At 32.9% G+C, this 19,392-nt stretch overlaps 1 protein-coding gene across 5 annotated transcripts; it reads left to right on the top strand.

The window, feature by feature from the left end:
- Window positions 1-3,463: 3,463 nt before the first annotated feature.
- On the top strand, window positions 3,464-17,449 carry LOC110689172 (mediator of RNA polymerase II transcription subunit 7a-like). Of its 5 annotated transcripts, none has more exons than XM_021865902.1 (6): window positions 3,464-3,667; window positions 7,803-7,963; window positions 8,124-8,193; window positions 9,105-9,271; window positions 9,365-9,438; window positions 16,909-17,449. In XM_021865902.1, exons 2-6 carry the CDS (start codon window positions 7,829-7,831, stop codon window positions 16,967-16,969), a joined length of 507 nt encoding a protein of 168 aa, XP_021721594.1. In that variant the 5' UTR covers window positions 3,464-3,667; window positions 7,803-7,828; the 3' UTR covers window positions 16,970-17,449. The 5 variants fall into 5 exon arrangements, with proteins under 5 accessions (XP_021721594.1, XP_021721593.1, XP_021721592.1 ...); XM_021865901.1 differs by lacking the exon at window positions 3,464-3,667 and adding an exon at window positions 6,664-7,009 and having other exon boundaries at window positions 7,800-7,963; XM_021865900.1 differs by lacking the exon at window positions 3,464-3,667 and adding an exon at window positions 6,677-7,009.
- Window positions 17,450-19,392: the final 1,943 nt, after the last annotated feature.

The following is a 19,392-nucleotide window of genomic DNA, read 5'->3' as shown; positions in this document are numbered from 1 at the left end:
TAAATTGTTAATTTAGAGTTTTATTATCGATAAAATATACAAATTGAATTATAATTTTATTCAAAAATTTATTAGATTATAATTCTAAAAAATTATCATATAAATTTATTTTTTGTATCATGATATTTTTTTGGAGCAAAGAAAGTAGTTTAAAGGATAAAACATCCATTTCTAATATATACTAATCAGTTTTAATTATATACTTCACAATCTAATAGAATGGAGACCTGTCAATTAGGGTTGGGTCATGAGTCATCTTGGATTGGGTAACTTCAGATTATGAGTCAAGAAATGTTCAACCCTTGCCCAAAGTTTAAATTTTTAATGTATTAAATCGAACATTTTCATCAACGTTATTATTAGTCGTTACATACCTACTAGATAGCAAATCGTGAGAAAAGCATAGATTATAAATTATCTTAAAAATTCAATAAACAACTCGGGCATCTTACGGGACACAAACTAGTATCATATAACTAATATATAAAGCTAAACTTTTAGCCAGGCGACGAGGCAGCGACACTTGGCGTTCCAACTTTTCGCCAAGTGTCGTGCCACGTAGGATAGAGTTATATAGAATTCAATTTGTAGGATAAAAAAGTTAGTTTAGAATTTTGTTTTCAATCAAATTTGAATAGAATTTTAGGATAAAATTGTTAATTTAGAGTTTTATTTTTGATAAAATACCAATATTTCATATACACAAATTGAATTATAATTTTATTCAAAAAATATTTAGATTATAACTTTCATAAATTATCATACAAATTTATTTTTTGTACCATAATATTTCTTTGGAGCGAAGGAATTAGTTCAAAATGTACCACATCCATTGTTTATAATATATTCTAATCATTTAAAATAATATACTTCACAATCTTATATAATTTTATTACTATGTGTAGACCTGTCAATCAGGTCGGGTCACCAGTCATTTCAGACAGGGTCATTATTTCAGGTTATGGGTCAAGAAATATTTTTCACCAATTTTATTATTATTAGTCATTACATGTCTACAATTTTAAATCGTCACAAAAACATATCGATTCCTAACTAATTTTGTATTAATGTTATGTTTTAAAATTTGACATACAGATTTAAAAATATATCTTAAAATTCAATAAACAACCCGGGCATCGCATGGGCACAAAACTAGTATATATATAAAAGGGAGTTTTTTCCAGAGTTCTTAGAGAGCCACATAGGATTTAATTTCTTAACGCGCCATGTAGGATTATAAATTTAAGTTGTAGCCAATTAAATAAGAGATTATTAATTTTTTTTACAATTATAATTCAAATGCCACGTAAGCCAAATTGACGAATGAGATACTAAAGTTTAAATTAATTAAATAAAAAATATTATTTTTTTGAGATTAGGAATTTTATCTAATATTCTAAAGCTAATATAACAATAAAAATCACATAAATATGAAAAATATTTTAAAAAAAAAATATTAACAAATCGTGCATCGCACGGGCTTCATCTAGTACAATATATATAGGAAGACAATTATTGCATTTGTTTATTTTAAAAATAAAGATTACTATATATATATATATATATCTAATATTCTAAAGCTAATATAATAATAAAAATCACATAAATATGAAAAATATTTTTTTAAAAAAAATATTAACAAACCGTGCATCGCACGGGCTTCATCTAGTACAATATATATAGGAAGACAATTATTGTATTTGTTTATTTTAAAAATAAAGATTACTATATATATATATATATATATATATATATATATATATATATATATATATATATTGGTGAAAGAGAGGGCATAAACCCAAAGAGAAACAAAAAGAAACATGAAGCTAAACAAACAGACTAAAGAAAAAGAAAAGAAAAACAAAAACACAGCAAAACTAAAACAAGTCACTCGAACTAAGCCCTATCCATAGGAACAAGTCTAGCTCTCGCAACTCCACTGAGGTCCTTCAATAAAACGGCTCTGAGATCCTTCGGGATCGCCTCAAAAATGACTAGTTTTTGCTCTGATCTCACCCCAAAATTAGCTAGCCAGTCTGCAGCCCGGTTCGCTTCTCTATAGCAGTGAGAAATCTTCACTTTCCAACCTTCATGAGCAATCATAGCCTTACATTATTCATTTGGATGATATCACGCATCCGATCTAAAGATTGGATGATATTATGTAGTGTGTCTATAATATTATCTATATGATGAATGATATATCCTCTCTCTCTCTCTTTTTTTTTTTTTTTTTTTATCCTCTATTGTTTTTATGATATAAACATCTTTTATGAGTTGGATGATATCCTCTATTGTTTTGATGATATCTTCTATAAGTTAGATGATATCATCTATTAGTTCTATATCATCTATTGTGTAAATGATATCATCTATAAACTGGATGATATCTTCTATTGGCTACATATGATATCATTTATAATTGTGTCTGTGATATCCTCTATTGACTATATGATATCCTCTGTTGGCTATATGATACTATATATAACGGTGTCCATGATATCCTTTATTGGCTATATGATATCATTTATAATTGTGTTTATGCTATCATCTACAGGCTAGATGATATCCTCTATTGGGTATATATATATGATATCATTTATAATTGTGTTTATGATATTATCTATAGATCGGATGATATCCTCTATTGGCTATATGATAATATCCTCTAACAAATTGTTTGTATCCCCTATCAAAGATAAATTGTATATATCCTCTATCAAATACTACATATTATATAACAAACAATATAATAATATATATCCTACAACAAAATGTATGTATCATCTATCAAGTAACACATATCCTCCAACAAGTTGTACATATCTACTATCAAATAATACATATCCTATATCAAATACTGCATATCATATACTTAACGCACGAATTATTTGATATGGCTTGCCGCACCCAATACTTTCTCTTTAATTATATGTGCATGTTCATTTTTTCATGTTTGTGCTACTTTCAAATCAAGTACATAAAATAACCCTTGGAATCATCTAGAACCTACGTTCAGAGTGTAAAGTTATCATTCATATCAACACGAGTGTTATTTATATAGAGGGAAAATCGAATAGTAGTATTGCTTGGATCAGTAGAAATACACATGATGATATCGTTGATCAATGATCCAAATGAGTTTCTGGTGTCATTGAGATAACATAATGAACATTATAAAAAATTATTCATAGACACAATCATATAATTATATATAGAAGATTTATGTAATTTGTTAATGTACGAATAATTTAAATATAATTTATTTCATGTTGATTGAACACACTAATAAAACACTAATATAAATTATTTAAATGATGTCACATTCAAATCTGAAGATTTGAGGCTAAACTTGATCTTATACAGTTTATATACTTTACCAAACATATTTTTTGGCTGTTTGACCACCTAAATAAGCCAAAAGCTAATAAAAAAAGCCATTAAAAAGCCAATTACCAAACATGGATTCATTCATCACATATTTTGAGACATTGCCCAAACACTCAAACTTCTCTCTAGTATTTTTTTTTTGAACGGTCTCTAGTATCTCCTCCCTCTTCCTCTTGCTCCCCTCTTTCTCTCGGTTCTCCATTAAATCGCACTTCAAGTTCTCCATTGATGCGCCTTCTAATGCTTGTATTCCCCAATTGAAGCAGCTTCTGAGGTGATTTGTTGTTTCTTTTTGTAATCATCATGTCAATTTCGCAATCTAGGGTTTATGTTTGATTTAATTTTACTACTAATTTAATTATCAGAGCAGTAAGTTTGGGGTTCGAAAATCTGAACTATTGGTTCTAATATCTAAGATCATAACCAGCGATTATATATGTTGTTAAATAAGAAAATTATCAGCTTGATTTGATAATTGAATCAAATATCACTAAAATTATGAGACTAATTTGATAATTGAATCAACTATCCCTAAAATTATGAGCTTTTTTTATAATTGAATCAAATTTGGCTCCTAATGTATTGCAGAGCCCTTAAATGTTAGGATTGAACTATGAAATTAGGCCTCTTCTCTCTCCTGTCCTGGCTCAGGGCTGAGCCTGGGTAAAACGGATCATAAAATTTTTATGAATTATTTGGGTAACTTTTATCCCAATTTAAGTTTTATTTTTTTTCTAAATTATTGATTTTCTAATTTGATAGAGTATCCTTTGGTTAAATTACAAGGGTCACTTGTGAAATCTGTAAAAGTCACAAGAATATATATTTATAGAACAAATGATTGCGAGAAAGTGTTAAATTAGTGCAATCTAGCAATAATAAGAGGATTACAATTTTTTTCAAAAATATAAAAGACATTTGATTTTCTCATGGCTTGATTTCTTTTGATTTCCTTCCTCATTAGGGCCTGTTCACATTTACTGAACTGAACTGATTGGAGCTAAACTAAACTAAACCGAGCTGAAATGAATATTTTATAAGAGAGGAAAATCAGGAACTGATTGGAGCTGAACTGAACTGAAATTAAGTAAACGTGAACAGACCCTTAATTTGTTAAAACAAATGTCAAAACTCAAAATAGATGAATGTAAAGTATATATAGAATGTGACAAATTTGGAAACTATGACAAGTTTTTTTTTTTTTATTTTTTTTGCTAGGATTAGGAATGTTTTCTTCACATTCTAAATGTGACAAGTATTTTTCCTAACATGGCTATTTACTCTTATTTTCTCAAGAAACGTTAGCAAATAGTATTTCTTGTAATAATTGAACCCATCTTATTAATCATGCCCATATTGGTTTTTATCATTCATTGACACTAAGCTATATTAAACATCTAGGTCGTGAACTTTTTCTTACTTTCAAAACAGTAGACTTTGAAACCCCCTAGGTAAAAAGTATTTTATGTTCTCATGCAGCATAGAAATAGCCTGAACATTCAATTGAAAAGAAGAATATCTTGTTCAGGCTGGTTATGAATGGCAATTTTTGTGTAGGTTGCTTAGATTAACCTCTCAAATAGTTTAAAGTGCTTAGAGGGAGGCGATGTACATCTAGACCCCCTCGAACCCTATCTTAACAGGATTCACACAGCATTGCTCATATAAGATCAGGATCTTAGTATTTATTTCAAGGCTAATATGTTAGAAACAAAGTCAAAAGGACATTTAGTTTGGAACAATTCTACCCTAGTCTTTATTTGATATTATAGGATCATGACTAGTTAGAACTTAGAACCATTTGCTGGTATGTGTGATATTCACATGTCTTTGAAGTTAAGGTGCTTTTTATTTTATTTATCTAATTATCTATTTTTTATTTTTTAGGAAAGTTCTATTGATTAAGTTAAAAGAAGATTCAAATATTACTATACTAGTGTCGAGCAATTTGACATCATCGTGTGAGATGTGTGGTACTCATTTAATTATACAATAGGACCTCATGAAGAGTTACAACCTTTTTGCTAGTGCCTGTAGTATTTACGAGTCTATGAAGTTGGAGGTGATTGTTTCCCTTGGTAATTACGGTAAAAAAAAATGATTTAATAATGAATTTGATTTCATCTAAGACTCGGTCTTTAATTATATATCTCTTCCTTAGGATAGCATGTCCTTTGACTTGACTTTAAGATGCATTATTGTTATAATTGTGTCTAATACATTTTCTCAAACTGTCACTTGTGACGTGGCGCCTTTATTTTTGTTTCCTTATTATCAATCTATATCTCATATCTTGATTTGGTGAATGGGAATTATTGGGGACTATTAAGTACTTCCTCATTTTTTTTTGCTTGACCTACTTTGACTTTTACAGTGTTCATATATGCTTATTTGATCGTCTTTCATGAGTTATATGTAAGGAAAAGCATATTATCTTGTTAAAATCGTCTCAAAAAATATTATTACAATTTCTATTTTTTACTTGTCGATAAATAAAATTATTGAAGGATAAATTTATGCATCGGTAAACATTATAAATGAAACAAGTCAAGTAAAAAAGAATTTCAATTTTCATTTCTTAGCTAAAGATTGATATCAAACTTATCCTTCTCAATCTTTAGTTAATCCGTTGTCGTGTAGAAGGATAAGTTTGATATCAATCTTTAGCTAAGAAATGAAAACTGAAATTCTAAGAGGACTCAAAATGGGCTGCATGGGCGCATGGATTAAATTTAAGATAATTTGGCATACATCTTAGCAAACTAATGGGCCGCATGGTCGCATGGCTACATGCATTAATTTTTACCTCATTGTCATCAGACCATCTCCAATGGTGAGACTTAAGGGAGTTTCTTTAGGTGAGAGAGAGTATTTTTTGCAAAGGATATTAATAAGTTGATATCTAAACTTAGCAACTCCAAAAAAAAGTTGCTTAGTTTAGATACTCAACTTTGAGTCTCATTTGACAAAAAGTGTGGGCCCTTATCAATATTATAATATGTTTTGTAATTTATTTAAGTTTTAATTTAATTTTTTTTCTAAAAAAAACTTATAATATGATTTGGTGGGCCATAAATTGAAATTAACATTAGTATACTTTAGAAAGCCTCACTATTGGGAAATTAGATGTCACATGAGTTGCTAAATTGAAAAGTGGGTTGCGTATCACCATTGGAGGTAAAAAACAACTCATTTTGTATTTCAATAATCATTTTGTTTACCAACTTGGTCCATTAGCCGAAGTCCACAATTGATAAAAGTTTTTTTTTTTTATTTACAAAATTGCCCCTCGTAGTGGGGTTATTAAATACCGCCCTCGAAGATCTAACTAACGCCCACAAAATAAAACATATTTACGAATTTACCCTCACGTATAAAAACAAAGAATTTAATCGTACAATCACAATATTAACCCCCCACCACTACGGCAGTACCACCACTTACCACCATTTACACTCTTTAAAAAAATTCTCTCTAAACCACCACCACTCCCATTTTAATATTTGTCCATAGTACATCACTTTGCAGCTTCTGCGTCCCTTGATTTCACACTCTCTCTTACAAATCCAGCCACCACAGACCGTCGTTGCTATCACCGTACTACAATCTTGCTCCGGTAACACTGAATTTCATTCCTTCTCAGTCGCCGGAGATTTTTTTTTAATTTTTATTTTCTGGAATTGGCGGAAACGCCTAATTTTTTCGCCATGTCTAGGCTGAAATGCCTAGATCTTTCGAATCACCGAGTGGTTAATTGAAATTTCTGGGCGATTAATCGAAATTTCTGAGCTTAAACGCGGAAATTTCTGGGTTAAACGCCTAGAAATTTCGATCACCCATACGGTGATTCGTAAGATCTAGGCGTTACACCATAAATCTGGCGAAAAATTTGGGCGTTTCTCATTGTTATTATGTATTATTACGAGTGGAAAATTGAACTATTAATTATTGTTTATAAGAATGCCCAACAATTTGTCAGTAGTTTCAGACAGTTTCAATACTCCATTTGGGCGATACATCTGCCAACTCCATTCTATTAAAAAGTACAATAACATTTTTTTTTTTTTTTTTTTATACTTTATAGGAAATAAAGTTTAACGAGGAATCTAGAAATTAAGTTCCAAGGTTTGATTTTTACAACATAAGGTGGTTGGTGGTTGATTTTGGTCATTGGTGGCTGTTGAACACAAAGAGAACGGTTTAAATTTTTAAGTAGGATAAAATTGTTAACGAGGTAAAATTAATTATTTTTATAATAAGGATACATATGTAATTGATAGGTTATTTTGCGGGCGTTATTTAGAGATTCGAGAACGACGTTTAGCTTTCACATAGAATAATGTACTTGAATTTTTTTTTTTTTTTTTCTCTAAAATCACCTTTCTCTCTCATACCTCCGCCCAAAGCAGCAGTAGCCATCATCGCCGCCTTGCAAATGGCGACAGCAACATATCCTCCTCCACCACCATTTTACAAGCTTTACAAAGATTACACACAAAATCCTAAATCGGCTCCTGAACCTCCTCCTCCTATTGAAGGCACCTACACCTGCTATGGCGCTACTTACACTGTTAGTATTTTCACTCTCTTCGATATTTTCTGATTTTGCGTGTTTTTTTTTTTTTTTTGCTTATTTTGTGAACTTATTTGGGTATTTGATTGATTGAGTTTTGATTTTAATTAAGGTTTAGATTGATTGAATTGTTTGTATAATTTGAAATTAATTGTAGACTGATGATGTGCTCCCGAGTTTGGAAGATCAAGGTGTTCGACAGATGTACCCTAAAGGGCCTAATATAGGTATTCCTTTATTCTGTTTAGTTTGTCCAATTTTCGGGTGTATTCCGCACGATTGTTTGATTATAGTTATGTACATTTTCTCGAAAATTGTTTGATTTTTGGAACAAAATGGGGGAAATTGAACGAGGGACTAGTAAATTATAATGCTGATGAAAGTTGTGGAATCCTGAATTAGGAGATACTTGATTAGTTGATTATGTGGCTGCTGGGAGCGTTTATGTTATTAGAAAGAAGGTTGAAGGGAAGTGGATATTTTGATGCCAATTTTGTTCATTAGGAAAAGAGAAACGATACGCTATATGTGCTGGTTATCTAGTGTAGTCTTGTTATTAATTTTAGGTTCGATCAGTGTTTTTCGAAAGGGTTTAGTTGTCGTAGAGATGATGCAATACATATATAAAATGGAAGATAATTTAAATACTTTCACGGTTCTTTAGAAAGGAAACTGGTGTTATATGTGTTTGTAATTTGTTAGGGGTTAGTGGTTATAAAATATGTCCTCATTCATGAAATTGGAAGGTATTGGGGTGGAAAAAAAAAAACTCCTTGTGGAAATCAATTGTCATCTGTTTTTGTAGTTATTAATCGTACATGTTGGAATTAGAGCATGCACCACTCTATTCATACTGTAATCTTTATTTGTTTATGTCATTCATTGTATTGATCTGAGCTTGAATTGATCAGAGAACAATTGATGCTGCTTGAAAGTCTTCATCTTATGTGGCATAATCCCAGACAGTGGCCATTCAGGGAAGAGTGAAATCAGTTTTCGTGTCATGCTGTACTGTAGTCATGAACTGTCATATGAGATTGTGCGCCGTATAATTCTTAATCGATATATACCGGAATAGCTGGTCTTATTTTTCCTCTACTTTGTTTGTAATATTAGTGTGCCTAATGATGTCATATAGACTTCAAGAAAGAATTGAAGACGCTCAATAGGGAGTTGCAGCTGCATTTGTTGGAGCTAGCTGACATTCTTGTTGAAAGACCATCACAGTATGCTAGGAGAGTGGAAGAGATATCGCTTATGTTCAAGAATCTACATCACCTGCTCAATTCACTACGTCCTCACCAGGTACTACTCTAATCGTTGAGTTTCTTTATCTTACTACGCCTTTTTATTCTCCCTGAGCTATGCATATTTATGCATTTACTTTGTTATTCATAGGCTAGAGCAACACTGATCCACATTCTAGAGCTTCAAATACAACACAGGAAACAAGCTGTTGAGGATATTAAAAGGTATGCTTCTTAAAATGCCATCCTTTGATTTATTTTACCCGGAGGCTGAAAATAGAAGTTTGTAGATCCCTTCACCATATGTCTACTTAATACTCTATAGAAAAAACTACAATATTAAGAGTGAAGAATTAGAGTAGGTCTTGTGTATTATACTGTTATACTCTCTAGTGATTTAATAGTTCTTGTTCTGTGAGGGTAATGATCACACATTTTCATTTTGCATCTGGAGTTTTCAAGATGATAATATATTTTCTACTTGGTCAATCTTTCATTTTTGTGTGGGTAACAAATGCATGAATGTTAGACATTAGCTAAATCAATCAACTCTCACACCTCACACCATCCTAACATCCAAAGAAAGGCAAATTGATTTAAAGACCATTACAGTACTACGAAGCTTCTAACAAAAAGTCAATGTGAGGCTAGCCTTTTAGGAAGACTTTTATAGGATACCATTTGTGCACCTCATGTGCATGCATCAATGCCATCCTCATACCAAATAAGTTGCTACCTATTAACAAACAATAGAATTAATCTGATTTTCTATGACTCTAGGAGCTACGAAATTCCCCTATTTATAGACTAAAAATAAGCTAATTCCATCCCTACAAGGATTAGGACAAACCCCTAACCCCCCCCCAAATCCCTACAAGGATTAGGACAAACCCCTAACCCCCCCCTCCGCGTATCCTAACTAGAAAACTACTTCTAATTAGACTAGGAATACTAATCCTAAACAAACTCTAATTAACTAAAAACTTTCCTAACAACCTTAGGAAGTTTATAGCAATTAAATAATAGAAAATAAACCTTATCTTAAGTGCTTAATCCAAGAAAAACCCTCTACAAACAAAACTCTAGAAAAAAAAACTAAGTATAAAAAACCTTCCATTTCACATCGTCGCCGTTCCACCACCACACACGCCGGCCCATAGTGTAGTTGGGTTCAAGGTGGTTCCGGGAAGGTGGCGCATGGGCCTTGTCTCGGCGCGTGGCACCCGTCATCCTCGCAAGAAGTGAACTGCTGCACACCTTCTTCCTTGGTGATCAAGCTTCCTTCTTTCTCTATTGATCTAGTGGACCTTTTCTTGTTTATTTCTTTGTTTGGGCAGCCCATAATAAAGCTATCTAGACTATCTTAAAAGTGTCTTGGACCCTTCAAAAGAATTAGCCTATTGATTAATATCAGGATCCACCTCTAAGCTAATTGGCTTCTTTAACAACTCTTCTCGAGTAACACCTTGGCCTTACCTTGTTGTAAGTTCCACCACCTTAATTCTCGGGTCTCCTTGAATTGTGGTAGTCCAAAAGCTTAACCTCATATGAACATCCTAGACCAAAACCTTATGTTGAGTAGCTAGTTTCCCAAGTTCGGTTGAGATGTGTTTTGTGTTATGGGCAACTCACATGTGAGGAGGAGTGTTAAGCCTATTAACAAACCCACATGTTAATGTTAGTGGAAGTGTTGAACCACATTAAAAAGAGTACTCCCTCCGTCCCTAAATTACATTCCTCCTTTCTATTTTTGGTATTCCAAAATTACATTTTCATCCTTTCTATTTTTGGCAAGTGTTTTTTTAGTAAATCAACTCTCTTTTTCTGTTTTATATTTAATGCTCTCACTCATCCTTACCTAATCTCACTCATAATCCTTGTGCCAAATAACAATGAATATGATTGGTTAAAAATTTTCAATTAGGAGCATGTGATTGGTCCTTTTTTTTTTCAAAGGATTGATGACATGTCATGAGTAATAACTAATCTATCTTTGTACTTTCCACTGCATTATCTAATTATTGTTATTTGTCTTATTCTTCCCTCTTTAATTCCCGTGTAAATTTCCAAAAAAGAAAGTAATTTAGGGACGGAGGGAGTATAAAAGTAAAGGAAAGTGTTGAGATGTGTATCCCACATTGAAGAAAAGTGAAAGTTGTATCCACTTTATGTGGCTAAGGGGCCACCCCTCTTGTTGCCATATGATTTTGAGGTGGAATCTCCTTGGACTTGTAAAGTGAACACTTGTGACTCGTATGGACCAGGCTCGTTTATCAAGTTAGGGATTTAAATAATGGAAGGACCAAAAGTTGATGTTATAACAATTAGGGGTTCAACCTTTTCACCAAGGAGAGTTGAACTCTTTCCCAAAAGAAGAATAATACATCTTATACAAAGCATCAACTTTCTAAATCAAGGGATGTCTGATGTATTAAACAAAATCATCCAACATTACTTTATAAATGGAATGCAAAATAGTTAATGCACTAACATGCTTAGTTTTAAAAAGCGCGCCTAGGCGCAGTTGAGGCGCAAGGCGACACGAGGCGCAGGCCAAAACGCCTCGGCCTTCCTAGGCGTCGCGCATTCCAGAAGGCGCGCGCCTTAGACCGCCTCCACCAAGGCGTAAGGCGCAGCGCCTTAGCCGCCTTACGTTTAGAGGCGTGAGTAAAAGGGGATTTGGATTAATTTTTGTAAAAAAAAAACACATTTTTTTCCAAATTAAAGCTTACCCAGTCTTTAGAGAGATAATTCGAGCAAAAGCCCCTTGTTAATTGAATGAAATTACCTCAATTTGACTTCCAATTTAAAAGCCCTAATTTTTGAAAACCCTAATTTACGGGTTGCTTTGCAATTGAAAAATTGGTGGGTTCTGCTACGGCAGACCGGAGATCAATCCCTGGTGGTTTCCGGCTGCAGATATACCCGGCGGCCTACACCGGTGAAGCAACCCAGGTATGTTTTTTTTTTTTTTTTTTTTTCCTTCTATTCATTCTTTCTTTTTCTGCTGCTGCTTATTCTCTCTCCTCTACGGTCTCTGACTCTCTCTAGTCTCTACCCACCTACAATAAAGTAAATTTTTTTATTTCTTTATTACTTTTTATTATATTATATTATTATTATTATTACCAAAAAGCCTGCTTTTTTTTTTTTACTGTTAATCACGTGACCTTACCACCTTTCCTTTTCTTTAACCAAAAAAAATAGTTTAAATTATTTATTATGCTTAAATTTAAGTATTTTAAGAAAAATAATAACAAAAAAACTGTAAAAAATTTTCAAAACAGCACTACGTAAAATAAAATGAAAAAATTATCACTTTAATTTGATTTTTAAATAAATTTTTAATGTCAAAAAAGAAGTTAAATAAAAATAAATTCACATTAAAAAATTTGCGCCTCATATTCAAGAGGCGTGCACTTTCGCTTTGCGCCTAGGCTCTAGGGACCCTCTGCGCCTCGGTGCGCCTCGCGCTTTTTAAAACTAAGCTAACATGTACAATGAGGATGGGCAGAAAAGTAAAGGAAAAACGTTACTCCCTCCGTTTCACTTTGTTAGTCTCATATACTATTTTGCTTGTTTCAAAATGATAAACCCATATAGAATATATTTTTAGCATTATTAAAGGGTGAATAATTTTCATAATTTGTTAATAATTAATCTAATTGGGTGTTTAAAAGTCAAATAATTCTGATTGGTTAGTATATGTGCTAGTGGATTGTTGACAAGACAAATTCTTCCAATCAAAATTTATTATAGGCGATTAGTTAATATCAATATCTTTAGCATATTAGTCATAGTCTATAGTAGTAACTTTTGGAATAAGCTAGATCTTTGTTAGGGGGTATTTTCTTTAAATAGACCTCATTAGGAGGAATTAAGTCATGTTGAAAGTATTATGAGGTTAGTTATTGAGAGAGAGTGAGCCTTTCGAAAGCTCATATTTGAAGAGCATCCACCTCTCAAAAGTGGAATTATCATTCTATTAGTGTAATTCACATATTATCAATATCATTAGCATTTTTCTTCCCCCCTGCCATAGTTAGAGCTGTAATCATGTCAGAATCCATGCTAATTCTTAGCAGATTCTTACCTTAGTTTTACAAGTAAAAGGTGCAAGGCGCACCAAGACGTAAATGGTCCTTGCAGCCTAGGCGCAAGGCGAAGGCGCGCGCCTTTTGTATGCAAGGCGCATGTATTTATATATTTATTTCAAATTATTTTTTACTATGATAGTACTTAATACCAATTAAAAAGATTCATAATAAATTAAATATTGATATATTTAAAGCTAAAGTAGTCTGAATTTGAAAAAATGTCCATCATTCTTCACTTTATAACTTAAATCTTAGTTATCTTCCTTGAGGCGCAAAGGCGCGCCTTACCAAAGGCACTTTGAGGCGCGCGCCTTCCGTAGGTGACTGGGCCTCGCCTAGCTAAAGCCCATTTCGCAGAGCCCGGGAGGCGCGCCTTTTAAAACCAAGATTCTTACTGCCAATTCCCATAAATAAAACATGAAAAGACAATATTAATTACAAAGCTATAATCAAGGTTGCACGGATTCGCCAAATGGCTGTCGTCTCCCGTACCGGATATGTTTCGGGGACGGGTACGGTATGGGTTCGGTTGGGAAACGTCCCCAAGGCGTCCCCTTCGAAAGTGGTACGGCAAGCTAAGAAGTCAGTGACTGTAGTCTGTAGATGGCAGTCCAGTAGGTAGAAGCCACTTTCCGCTTTTTATTTTATTTTTTCGTTTTAACTAGTACTATATTTTATTTTATTTTTTTTTACATTTTCTGAATTGTTTTTTTTTAATTGCCGTATTCAACCCGTAACCGTTTTTAGAAATTTTGATTTTGTGGTTTCCCGTCCTCGTATTCGTACCCGTTTTTGTCCCCGTATCCGTTTCAGTGCAACATAGGCTATACTCAAATTCCAAATTAATAGGATTCCTTCTTTTCTTATTTTAAGTGATTGATTCCAAATGGGACTAACAAAGTGAAACGGATGGAGTATTAAATAAATGGTAAAGGAATGTAAAAACTGTAGCCAAATAGTAGCAGAATAAAGCCTCAATGGAGTATGGAAGCGGCCATTAGAGTAATAATTCCAAAAAAAAAAAAAAAAAAAAAGAAGCAGCAGCATGGATATGACTTGAATTATAGATTTGGTTAATATATTGGTTCTTGATAAGCAGAGCTGAACAACTTTATTAAAAAAACAAGAAATGATAAGTGGTTGATGTGTTTCAGTTAAAGTTTTGATGATCTATGGTCATTGCCAGCGTAAATTCAAAGGTCTGGTTAATATAATGTTTCTAGTTAGGCATATAGCTAGTACAGGGAATGAACAATTTTAATCTAGAAAAACTTAAGGCATCAATTTTTGTCTGAAATGTACATTTGGCTGATAAAATTCTTAATCTCTACCGGCTTAATTTGAATTGTTTTAGTTGTCTATGAAAAGATATCATGGTGATGTTTTTGTTAAGCTAGTATACAATGTCAGCACTTTGTTATTGGTATTGCACTAGGTAACACAATTGATTCATGGGCTAAGAATGCAACTTTATATATACATTATATAGGTTCAAGTCTGATATTTGAAGCTTCAAAATTATAAGCCTACCTATCTCTTAGAATATATGATGTTAAGGAGTTTTTTGGTTCTGCTTGTTTAAGCCTGAGTGTTATTCAAAGCTGCAAAATTATCTACTTACCAATTCCCAACAAAGTAATCTAGTGCAAAAAATTTATTGTAGCTATCACATATATATGATAGTTCCGTAAAATTATCATCATAATTTCAGCCTGCCGAAAAAAAAGAACGTAGACTGAATGATACACAAAATAAAAACATTTAAATGGATTACTACCATTGAAAAAAAATAATAATATTTAAACGAAATTACACCCAGCCCACAAAATAGAAACAAAAAAGACGATTTTTAGTTATTCAGAAAAATTAATGCAACAAACAGAAAGGAATTGAGTAAGCAGATTGTAAAAAAAAAATAAAAAAAAAATTATGTAATGGAGCCCAACAATTTAAACAATTATGAGGTTGAGCAATTCAAAACATTAAAAATTTAAGAGAATCCTAAATTGATTGGGACGAAAACATACTGAAATGTTGTTATCTATCTTATTCCCTTTTCGCTTTGAAGCGACTACTAAAATCTTCAAGCTGCAACCAGCAAAAGTACGAAGCTCAACATCTTTAATAAATAAGGCGAGTGTTGCTTGAGCTTCACAAAACACATTCTGTGTTGACATCCTGCATTTCAGCCTTTTTAGAGAACATGACTTGTCAAACCAGAAAATCTCTGCTCAAACCAGAAAATCTTCTGTTTTCATTTCCCATCAGTATCTTCATGCTGGGAATTAGTTCAGAAAAACAGAGTAAGCAAAAGAGATAGAGAAGAAAAATAGCAGCTAAGGTAGATTGTATTGCAAGTCAAGATAGCCACAATACACTCCTTTCTTTCGAGAGGAAAGGATGCTCTCCCAAGGAATAATTTCCACTACAAAATTCTCAATGCCTTTCCCCTCTACAAGCTTCCCTTAAATACCCAAAAATAACTACCTAGCTGACATAACAGATTCATCCCCCCTCCCAAGGACTAACAAACTTATTTCCCAATTTACTGATTTACCCCCTTCCCAAACTAACTTCCAGCTCACTTCTTCTTATCCACCCCTTGCTTGGGCCTCCTCCTTGCATAAGTAAAACACACCCTTGGGCTAGGCCGATCTCTTGCACTTCATTGAACATATTCTCTAATTAAATTCCTTGACATTTGATAAGACAAAATCAGCATATAATCTATTGCCTCTACCAAAACTTCCTTGACATTTCCTACCACATTGGCACATCAGCATATGATTTAATGCCGCTACCAAGACTTCCTGTCTTGGGTGTGGTTTGAGGAAGGGGAGGGTGTTGGCTAAACCGATTGTTTTATAAAAAAAATGTTGTTTTTAATTGACTTTGAATTTAACATGTAATAGCTGTCTCTTGTTTCACAACAAACAAACAGTGCTAGTAGTATAGTCCTACTGTCCTAGAGTTGGGATTGACGTATCTGATTTTAGCTATTGCTCAATAGAAGCTCAATGAAACTATATTTGGTTTAGCTGGGATTGCTGTATCTGAGTTCAGATCGATATTGCTTAAGAAAGCTCAGTGATTCTGTATCTGATTTACCTGGGATTGCCAGGTAAGCTAAGTGCGGAGTATTGTCTAACATCTAATGAAGTCAAGGGCAACTGAATCTTGTGTTGCATGCTACAGACGTATTATGTAGGAATTGGAAGCAACTTTCCATAAGATGTCACCGCTAGAAAATGTGATACAGTAGCAATGATATTAGGGCCTTTGAATCTATTTTCAATTGACTTGTATTGGTACAGTCTTTTCTGATTGCCAGTTATGCTCCTCGTAAATTAAAAGTAATATCATTGTCACGTTCAATGATAACTCTTGAATCATAATCATATTAACCTATAATAGTCTTCGCTTAAAACCTTTCATGATGGTTCATGGCTAAATACTTGGACGTAACAAAATAAATGACATGTAATGGTAACTGATTTTTAAGTGATACTTCACGAATATATACACTGTTGAATTTGATACTCTAGGTTTCAATTTATGATATACGATATATGTATTATTGAATTTCTAACTTGTGTAGGAGGCGAGAAGAGGCACAAAAACTTCTGAAGGAGGCTCTTGTTACTTTGGAAGGACAGTAGCACTTTCTTAAAAGGAATATTCTAAAGTGAGAGCACATTTTTTTAAACTGATAAGCACACGGTCTGATGATCTTGATCTCTAATTTGCTTCTGTTCTGTGGTTACATAAGAAAACATGGAAGGATCCACGTCAATCTAAACAATGGCTGCGTTACTGGATGGGTATGTTGATCTTGTTTTCGAGTCTAGTCATGATGGTATGCTTATAAGGAAATTAACGTGAACAATCTGATCTTTGTATATTATGCTCAATTTTTGTTGTTGACGAGGTGGAGGTTAAGAATTTTGCTGCTGCTGTTTGATTGAATGGAGGGATGTGAGTGGTGTAGTTTAAGGGGGTTGTGGTGTATGATAAGATTAGGCAAGCTGACTTGTTTGTTGGTGCTGCTCTGTTACTTACCAAGGAAGTGCTCTGTTGCTTAATATGACTTTGATGAAGAGTTTTGAAAGTTGTAAATGAACATGTACTTCTTTGTATAATGTGTTATTGTGTTGTATCTATACAATGAAGCATAAAAAATAGGGAAAAAGAAATTAATGTGACAAGGTTGGAAATAGTTCCAGAAAATACAGAGAATTAAGGAAGAAGAAAAGAGGGGAAAAGAGAATGAGATCAGAAAATCTAGAATTAGAGAGAGAAAGAGAAAGAGAGAGAGGGAGAGATGTAGAGAGAGAAGTTGTTGTAATCATTCTTGATTTTTGATTAATCATTACAACAAACTATATAGCATTATAGCTGTCAAAGCTCATTACAGCCACACAAAACAACCCCGTAACAACTTGTAACAAATTGAAGAAAAAGACAAAATAGCTAAATTGGCTCATAACTAACTTTCCCGCCAAAATTTAACAAATAATTAATCAAACAATAAGCTGTGATATAATGTCCTGTATCATATCCTCCCCCATCAAAAAGACTTGTCCTCAAGTCTGAGACAAGAACCCAGGAAATTGAGCCTCAAAGTCAGCTTTAGCCATCCAGGTAGCATCATGAGCAGGAAGATTAGACCAATGAACCAAGGAACAGTCCTTTCAAACTCATCATATAGGGAACACAATTAAATGAATTAATTAGCTATGCATAGTGACCCTTAAGATAATATAGCAACATTAATGTCAAAAAAGCCATAGTGCCTTTTATAATACTCCGTGGCTTTAATAGTAATATTAATTAGACAGTTACACAATATGTCTATAATCTTTCTCAGAAAAAAAAAATTAAAAAATTAAATCAAATCAAAACCACAAAACAATATGTTGAATATCATCATACTAAATCTAATCGAATCAACCAAATGCAATAAAATAGCATTCGATCACCATCAGTTACAGTAGAAATAGCACTCAATTGAAGATTATCGTTATCCGATCCTCTGGTTCGTCTTTTTCAAAATCATCAACCTCGTGTTGTTCGGGTCCATTGTTGTTGAGATCTTCAATTGTAATTTGCGAATAATCTGAAATATATTGAATATTTGTGTAATTTAATTGTAATTGTAATTTACTCGATTTTTTTGGCCAAAGTAAATCAAATTAAAAGCTTAATTGATACCTTCATTGTTATTTGTGTTTGATTCAAATTCACGAATTGATTAGTTGAGACTGATAGCAACTGAAAATTGTTGTTCCATTGATGAATTCAGCAATTCGTGAATTAATTTGTTGAGATCAATCCTTCCATTGATGAATTTTGCAGCTTTAGCGTTGTTAGTTTTTTTGTATAGAGGTTTATTTTTGGGTTCAGTGGGAAGAGGGTGGGCTGAGAAGTGTATGGGCTGAGAATTATATAACGGGCTGTCTGTGTTGTTGCTTGCACGTGAGACCATATTTTATTGTGGACCAGGTCCACACAAGATCTTTTGCTTCGTATTATAGAGTTCGAGTGTAAAATTAGTATTTGGATCATTCAACCTGTCTTTTCTCTCACCTTTGCTCCACCACTCACTCTCACTCTCGTGGTATTACCGCCACCTCCCTTCCCGTTGCCACTATCACCACCACAATTTACTATTGTCCTCCCTATTGCCGCTGCTCCGCCTCCTCATTCTTTTACTGTTTGGCACCACATAATTAGTAAATTTTAAGGTTTTAGTGGTCAAGAATCTTGTTAACAAACACCTCTTTATAGTTTAAAATATTTCTTAGAATAGTACTCGTATTTATTTGGGAATAAATATCAAAATCACAAGTCGATTGATGTAATTAATGTTCATTTTAAAATTTAAAAATTAAGTTATAATAATATCCTCGGAGCATTATTAGCTTTTGTTAATGGTCAAATTTGAATATGAAATGATCATCTCAAACCATAAATTGATATTTTATTTTTCGAATCTCTTGTCTTGATTTTAAATTTGACTTTTAAAAATATTTTATCTTGATTTTCATTTCTGAAGTGTGTCGGGTGAGTTTTTCCAAGGTTG

The sequence above is a fragment of the Chenopodium quinoa genome, unplaced genomic scaffold, assembly GCF_001683475.1.
Source record: "Chenopodium quinoa cultivar QQ74 unplaced genomic scaffold, ASM168347v1, whole genome shotgun sequence".
NCBI lineage: Eukaryota > Viridiplantae > Streptophyta > Magnoliopsida > Caryophyllales > Amaranthaceae > Chenopodium > Chenopodium quinoa.
Note: the sequence above shows the minus strand (reverse complement) of the source record. Positions and strands in the feature narration are given on the sequence as shown.